General features: G+C 47.9%; 1 protein-coding gene across 1 annotated transcript; it reads right to left on the reverse strand.

Annotated features, from left to right (window-relative positions):
• Positions 1 to 3,759: 3,759 nt before the first annotated feature.
• On the reverse strand, positions 3,760 to 7,682 carry SAP30L (SAP30-like; the record flags this gene model as incomplete). The annotated part of the gene is made up of 3 exons (XM_010153341.1): positions 3,760 to 3,888; positions 5,820 to 5,918; positions 7,560 to 7,682. Coding segments are annotated over 3 exons (351 nt in total), but the record flags the coding sequence as incomplete, so codon positions are not given.
• Positions 7,683 to 8,678: the final 996 nt, after the last annotated feature.

The raw sequence follows: 8,678 nt of genomic DNA on the forward strand, positions 1-8,678 counted from the left end.
CCCGGCTGAAGGCAGCTTGCTCTTCAGACTAACTCCGAACGCCAGGCGCGGCCTGCTCCGGCCGAGTCCCGCGCCCCAGGCTATCCAGTGGTTTCCAGCCACATTTCCAAGGAAAGCTGGGACAGCAGAGTACTGGGGACAAGTGGTACCCACCTGCCCGCCCGGCGTTTCTCAGGCTGAGGGTCTGAAGCACCCGAGAGAAGAAACATCGGCTTTTCATGCAATTGCTTACTTCAGGCTGATACACAATATTCTTTGAGATGCAGAAATTTAACCCCCCTGCATTCTAACACAGCCTCCTCGGATCTATTTGCGCTTTCGGCCATCAGATCGCCACCAACTCCAGTCTTGGCACGCTTCCCAACTCCCTTCAGTTCAGCTCAAGCCAACAATAACAGCAACGACTTCTCCTTCCCTTCAAGTGAGCAGAGGGTCAGCACACAGCATGAGATTAACCCCGCAAGAGACGTTCTCGCGTTATCTGGAATTCATACTGATGGCTTTGGATCTGTTAGGAAGTCTAATGAAGTTGATGCAACTCTCCAATGAGCACGGAGTCAGGCTAGGGAACCGACTTCGGCTGCACGATGGCTGGAGGGCTGCGAAGGCGATTCCTCTGCCCCGGCGGAACGTCACCTGTGCAGGCTCCTAAGAAATAAGCTTCCACTACTATAAATGGAAGATGACATCCGGTCATCCTCCATGCCCCCAAGGCTTGTGCTCCATGGTTCAAAGCTAGACAGAATTTAAGGCCCATCTGTGAATAGCAAAATGTAAAAGGAAAAAAAAAACCAACCCATAAATCTTCTCATACCAGCCAAAGCGATTTGGGTCTTGCACCTTTCCAACGAGTCCCACCTAAAAGTGCTGAGAAAACATCCCACCTCATGGCTTCACAAGCGTGAGGTTCCAACACATTTACGTTGAAGTTTAAACCCAAGAAGTTGGAAAGTTTTTAATTGGCATGCAGCGTAAGGAATCAAACATACAGGATGGTGTTGTACAGAACAATTGCATTGTTGCGTTTTTCTGGTTATTAGACACTAAATGCTTGTCAAGAATCACAGGCACCCTGAACATGGATATTGCTACTGAATCGACGTGTGATTTCAGCTTCGGGAGCCGCAAAGCGGCTTCCACCCAGCCATCGGCTGCCTTCTGCTCCAGGCACCCTGCTCTAGCCAAGGGGAGAACCAGGGAATAAGGCATTCGCAAGGGTTCATAAGGCCGTGGGGTCCGACAGCCAAAGATTCTTCTGTTCCTTTGGTGTCTGCCTCCCCGCTTTCCACCTCATAAACGACTGCTAACGGCTGGTAAACATCTCATCATCACACTTCACTAAGAATCTTCTCAAAAAAGTAGAATTGCTTTAAGAGTGAAACCAAACAGGATCACGTTTCACATCCATTGACCATTGTCAGACAAAACCCCCAAAGTTTCCTGGATACCACCTCTGCACAAAAGCATTCCAGTGAGTACACCTGAACAGATGGAACCTGCCACCATAGTTCCTTGAAAAGAATCATTTTGCTCCTGGCTGCTAAAACACCCCAACAGATTTATTTACTCTTAAAAAGAAATGAAAACAAAACACAACAACAACAAAAAAAAACCCCACCCCAAACAAACTACATTTTTACAGTTTTGGTCTAGAAGTTACGACGAGGCATAACCCTCTCAACTCAGAAACTCATTTCCCCTCGGTAACACCCGCTGATGGCACGAGCACTTTGCAGATTACCACGCAGCCGGAGAACATACCCTTTGAGCTATCTGTCCGGAAGGAGAAGCCGGATCGTGCTGACTGACACGGGAATTCCTCCATCCTTTCAATAAGGAAAGGACCAGCGTAACTAGGAAATTTTTCAGCATTCACGAAATACGGACGCAAGACATTCCTTCCTCGGTCCTTGAGCCTCTCCCCTGGCTGATGTTCTTACAGTCCATACTGAACCGAACAAGGAAATGCCGCAACAATCACCGTCCCCGAAACTTCCCAAGTGGGACGTGTACCGCGACAGAGGATTCCTGCCTAAGACACAGGGCTTAGACATGCTGAAGTCTGCTGGACGTGTTTTTGGGGTATTAGCAAACGCTTCAGAGCTGATGTGAACAGCTCGCTTTAAGCTGTGACTTGGTTTTTAGAGAGACCCTGGGAGAGCTTCAGCAAGAGCTTCACTACGTGAACCCCTCGTGCCTTAGGAAAGGTGATGCCGTGCTGAGCTGGGATCGTGATCTGTGTGCTCTGCTCTTCCTCAAAGCTTCATCCAGTCTCGGAATATTAAAACTCGCCATTGACACAATGCTAGCCAAAGTTTTCTATTGTTCAGTTCGTTTATTAAGGCTTGTTGAGAATATACTCTCTGTGTGGAGTCTTGGCATCTTGCAACAGCACGGAGACATGGGTTAGGACAGCAAAGAACAGAGCGGTGCTTTAGATCACGCGATCCCCTTGAACAGAGTCTGAGGTCACTGGAGAACAGTCAGTCCGGACCAACACTTCTATAAGCTCCTTTAGCCAGAATAACCACTGTGCTATTTTTAAGGACACCTTGGCTTTAAAGACCAAAATCAGAGCGACCTCCTCGCCCAGCACCCAGCTGGAGCACCAGCACGCTACCCTCCACGCGCACCGCTCCGAGGAAAGCGCACAACGCTCAAAGGCGAGTGCTCTGACGCGTTCTGCCCGCTGCGGGCAGACGAAGCGCGCCACGCTCCGGAGGTCGGTTCAGCCCCCCCGTCACGGTGCTGCACCCGGTAGCGTGGGTCAGCTTTGCACGAAACAGCCTCTGAGCCCGCTGAGCCACGCAGCGGTTTTGTGACGCCTCCTAAAGACCAGCCGCAGTACAAGACTCCCAGTGTGTGTGACCCATACCTGATCTGGCACAGAGACCAAGAAAAGATGCCTTAAGCTGTTGTTTCACCTACCGTCACCGAGTCTTGAACCAAGGGACATAGGCCTAAGGGAATTAACCGGTCATTTCCACCAAGGTGACCAAACCTGGCAAAGAAGCCGTGTTTGCCTTCATACCACATTCTGAGGAAATGCTTTTAAATGCTTACAGACAATTAATTAGTGAGTTCTTAAATAAAAGAAATTAGAAAAAGAGATTGCGGAGTTGTTTGGCATCCACGTTGGAAGCAGGCGGGAGGAAAAATGGTAAAAATTAAAAAACCACCCCCAATTTCAGACTAGTCAAGTAGTGCTCACTGGAGCAGGTTCGGTGAACCGGAGCATTTGCAGAAGTCCGGGATCTGAAACACAAACTCAAGGCCAGACAGAGGATCTGCAGCTGGAGAGCAAGCTTCGGACACACTTCTGCCCCCGGCACCTCAACTGCGGGTCTTCCCCCTGCCGCTGTCCCAGTCCCGCGCAGCACAGACCGCAGGGCCTCGCGACGCAGCCGCATTCAGTGCAACAGCTCCGCCTGCGATCCGGGCTGATCCGAGATGCTGGCTTCCAGGAACGCTTTCGAACGTCGAGGGGACCAACTCCACAGTCCTACAGGTTGACTTCCCCATTATCCTCATTTCTGTGTTCCAACGTGACTTTGAAACGAGGGGAAGAAGTCTTCAGAAACACGCTGGGGACATATTCTCAAATCCTCCTGATAAGAATGTCTGTCTCTTTTTCTGTCACCCAGACTTACTGCATTGAAAAAAACAATTTACAATATACTTCAGCAGTTTTTATATACCTAAAATGCACAATACCACCTGTCCCTTCAAGGTGTCTCTCATCCCAAGGCTTGTTAATCTTCATTCTAGCTGCTTGCTACCTTCTGATTTCTGGTCCAGCCTGCTCTTGTTGTTCTTCACCATGTAGATGAAATAGGCAAGCGTTTCCTTCTCATTCACAGGAATATTCCTGAAGTGGCGACTGACAGTCTAGAGGGACAACATGTAAAGAGACAGAAATTCTGAAACTAAAGAGTAGAAATAATCAGAACAGGGTTTCTCTTCACTTTCCAAAAAACACTGGTTTTATGGCCACTGAGTGTAATCTACTTCTAGTCCAACCTGCACCAATTCAGACTGCCAGTCCTCCTTTACCTCTCGTACAGCCGGAATGTGCATAGGGACACAGCCGAGTCTTGCTATGGCAGCAGAATTTGCAGCCAACCTACAAGCGGAATTTGGAAGCCAGCACGTCCTCCTGCCAAAGCAGCCCAGCCTCTCGTAAGCGGCATTTTACGCCGAGATCACTCGGAGAGCAAGTCTGCCCTGCATCCCGGGATTTTAAGGGAGAGTGTCAGGAACATTCAAACACTTTGCTGTGTGAAGCAGATGTAGCAAAGTTTTAGAGTCCAAAGGAAAACACACGGGGTAAGTTTTCATTGGAAGGAACACCAGGGGCTCTGCAATAGGAGGGTTAGGGTTTGCTTAGGGCTACCCCTCTCCGATACCAGCGCAAGCCCTGAACCATTAGCTGCTTTTTCCTCAGAAAACAATCGTAGAAAACACGCTGGAGCTGGCTGAGATCTGCTTCTCATTCGGAAGCAGCTCTTTTTTTGGTACCCAACCCAGCTCCAGAAGTGGATGTTGATGCAGGCTGAGCAATAAGTCACTCCAAGAAGATTTATGGAAGTTTGAGTTTTCCTTACGGTGGGGTAGCAGCAGGAGTCTAAGAGCCTCAGGCAGCAGTGATTCAAGCATGGGAGCTGGACGAGGATCCAGTGTAGGGTCAAAGCTGCTCAGACTTCACAGGAAATCTGGGAAGTGTGTGACAACTTTAAGTTAGGCTCCCTTTATTTTCCGCTTGCATAGTAGTTTTATTTTTTTTTTTTTTCCTCCTGGGCACATTCATGGTAAATTGCCTAAGCAAGTAGTCCTTCACGGCAGGAGGTAGCTGAGAGACTATGAACTGGTTAGTTAGAACAGGACAAATCAGAGCGACTAACGAGGATGTACACCCACCCTGCTGCGTTCACCTTACTCCTACGTGCACTACAGAGTCTCTACGTCCCGTACATTCGTTCTCTGGGTGACTTTGAAAGAGAGCAAGACTGTGTCTTGCTGCCTTTCTTGGTCTGCCCGTTGTTCTTTAAAGCAAAACAGACAGTTTGGGGCAGAGGGTTGTGAAAGCCCCGGCTTAGAAAAACCACCTTGTTACCACTCAGTAACTGCTACAGTTTTTTCAAGCTTAGAGAAGACTTTTCCTACAGAAAGCCTTCAGATCAAGTCAGGAGAGAGCAGAGCAGACACACAACAAGCACAACTAGCCCAAATAACAGACTTAGCGAGGTCTTTCTTATCAAGTACCCCATACGGAGAGAAAGCAGCAGTAGAGGCCCTTAAGGAAAGGGCCTTTTATTCACTTAATCCAAAAATCATAAGACATCAGGACAAGGGAGGGAAATGAGGAACCTGAAGTCATGGTCAGTGATTTTGCCTTTAGTAAGAAGCAATTCCAACCAGTTCAAGTGCCTGTAAGGAAAGAGGAACTAACAGGGGCACTTAAGGTGACTGGCAGCACGTAGGTCTGAGTGCAAGAGCCATCTTCCGTTAACCCCTAAGCCACCGGGAACCGGGTCCTGTTTCTGCTCCCTCAAGGTAACAGATTGTGACTGTACACAAGGAGGGAAAGGAAGCAGAGAAAAGTAAGTTACTAAACCATGCTTCCATGTGTTCCATGACCGTCTCAGGCGAAGGAAAGCACGCAGCTTTCTGCTGGCATCACCCCCTGACACCTGTCACAGAACACGCGGTACGTCCTAGCGAGAGTCACCACAGGGCTCAGTGTCCAAGCAACATGCACTCCAGCAGAGGAGATAAGGTTCTTTAATAACAGAGAGGATACGACCTCTGTTGTCACTTACTTCTGCTAGCTGAGCCTTGTTGAGTCCAGGCCTAGTCTGCAACTTGTAATGCCTCTTGTAACGTCGCAGAGTGTTCACCTGGAGCTGGAACAAGTCAACCTGGAAGTGATGCAGAGAAGAGGGGATGAGCACTGCCTTTACCTTCTACCAGGCAGAAATGCAGTTACCCAAAAATAACTATTTCTTCCTCAACAGGACTGCTCCTTGCCTGTATTCAGCACCACAATCGCCTTGCCTTATTGACAAATCTACGTATATTTTGTATTTGTTAATGCTAAAGGACCAAAATAGCCTCAGGGAAATACAAAATTTCATTCTGGTTCACATGCTGTCAACAGAATTGCCGGCCAATTTCTGCTCTCAATTACACCTCTGCAACCTCCAAGCAGAGGGAAACCTTTTGTTCCCACAAGGTTTAAAAAGCTCACACATGAAATATCAATTTAGCAGGCACCGAACAAATGGCTTGTGACATCAAACAGAGACAGAGACGAAATGAAATTCAAATACAATGGGAAGTGCACTGTTTAAAAGCAAGGGGGGTGGGGGAGGAAGATAAAGGTCCTGTGGAAAATGCCATGTTTCAAAGACAAAAGGAATCTCTGCTGAAAACCAAGAAGAAAACGGTGTTACAACTGACCCATGGCAGGGCTCCCTCTTCGCTGAGGGGACGTGCACCCCTCGGTTTTAACCCCCAAACACCCTGCACGCTCTGCAGCACTAACACTGTCGGATGGGTCTTCACTGGTCATCCTGGCCACCAACCCAAAACCTGTGTGGGCAAGTTTTGACGGAGAACCTCAGCAAACAGAAACACAAACAGCTACAACAATAGGTCAGGAATCCCTAAAATCCAATAAGGAACCAGCCTGCTACTCCCTCAATACCTCCACACGAGAGGTGTGTGGGCACAGCTTTGCTGGCAAAACGATCTGCGGTGGCTTTTCTTTTTTCCCCTCAGAAATAAAATGGGGTTTTTGCCACTATGGGTGGCACTTTGAGCAGAGCACTCTGCTGATGTGGCCAGAGCTCAGCTCCTCCACAAGCATCACCTCTGCACAACTTTGTGCAGTGTCAACAGGACCAGAAACATCACCAAAGGAGATACAGAACTCTCTGTGCCATTGTGTTCTGTAACACAGGAAAAAAAACCCAACCAACCAAGCCCCAAACCACACAACAGGTCTATTTCCTGAAAATTAAAAGATGTTACAAATTATTGAGAGGTAGTTCTAAAAAGTGCCAAAACCAGTATATATACGAAGGTCTGGAGGAGCTTAATATCCCTGGATATCACATACCCAAACACAGAGAGATGACCTATGGGATTCTCTAGCGTATTTGCAGAACGATACACGCCAGGTAACAAAGAACCATACCAGAGCCTCAGTCAACACTGAAAATAACTTACTTTTACCTTTAAAAACGAATTAGTATCAAATACTATTTTAACAGCTCTGTTTGGAAGCGGTACATACGTGAAGCCGTGCAGTTACCTTATCGTGCCTCTTTTTATAGAAAACTTTAGATGGGCAAAGAACTCATACAGGATGATAAAGAAAATTAAGCCATTAAACACCAGAAAAAAGTCTTCCTGAAAAATGAGAGTAACTCCATAGCAGTTTCAGTGGAGCTGCAATTCAAGATTTAAATATCTCACAATACATGAAGACATCCAAGTCAAAATTCAACGCACGTAAAATTGCTCAAGCATCCTACACCCCCTTGGCAGCTACTAACCTCTGGGACATCGGTTTCATGCTCAGGAGAGTCACCTCCATCATCACTTGTCTTCCTCTTTCTTTTGTTTCGGACACTTTGAATGAAGTTCTTGTGAAAATCGCAAATATACAGATGTCTCACCTAAGAATCAGAGTGGTGAAAAAGCAATCAAAACAGGTACTGCAGAGACAGCGTCCAACAGCAGCCCCCAGACACCAGGATTGGGGAGCGCATCCCTCCTGCCACATTACGGAATTTCTAAGGTGATTTACATCACAAAGGCGAAAGAGAAGGAAAGTGAAGGACTGGAGAGCTCCAGCTGACCTGAACCTCTGCAGACAATGCATTTTTTTTATTGTTGCAATCACATGCCAGAAAAAAATAGGTTATTGTCTGGAGGAAGCTCATTAGCTTAGGACTTAGTACCAGGTAACTACTAAGGAAGACGTCACTCTGTCCCACTCTCCTGACCTTTCTGGTTTAAACAGCACATGAGATTATTAACGCAAGTGTTTAAAAATCGAGATCAAATAGAAGTCAGGCAATTACCTCAATTAAGCAAACCAAAAGCCATACATGATTATGAAACTATTGTCTCACCAGGGTTAGCATATATACAACAAAGGAGCACAGACGATCAGAGTTATTTGGTACCTGTCAGGCAAAAACGCCCGCAGAGGACACAGGCACCCTACGTCACACCTTCCCTTTGCCTTCACCCATCTGATTTCCTCTCCTTACGTCTCGAGTCTCACGTCTGCCAGCAAAGGAGCATCGCTAAGCGGAAGAAGTGAGTCCGCCACCAGACAAATCTGCTGAGGACTGCAACCAGGACAAACGCGGTTTGTCAAGACCGAGCTCGGGTGGCAGATTGGGTCCCGCTCCTCCCATGACACGAGGTATCGCGGCGGTGCAACAGGGACCTGACCCGCGGGGAGAGCTGCCAAGCAGGCTGGCTCCAAACTTCCCGTTTTCTTCGTTTTTCTCGGGTTTGATCGTTAAAGATCGGGTAAGAAAAGCACGCAGAGCAGAACTCTGTCAGCCGAGAAGCTTCTGGGAAATTCCTTCTGTAATGCCGAGGGGCTGCTCTGCCCCACCTGCTGCCCCGGCCGGCGGCGGCTCCGGGGGCAGCACCCG

The sequence above is a fragment of the Eurypyga helias genome, unplaced genomic scaffold (genome assembly GCF_000690775.1).
Source record: "Eurypyga helias isolate BGI_N326 unplaced genomic scaffold, ASM69077v1 scaffold44786, whole genome shotgun sequence".
NCBI lineage: Eukaryota > Metazoa > Chordata > Aves > Eurypygiformes > Eurypygidae > Eurypyga > Eurypyga helias.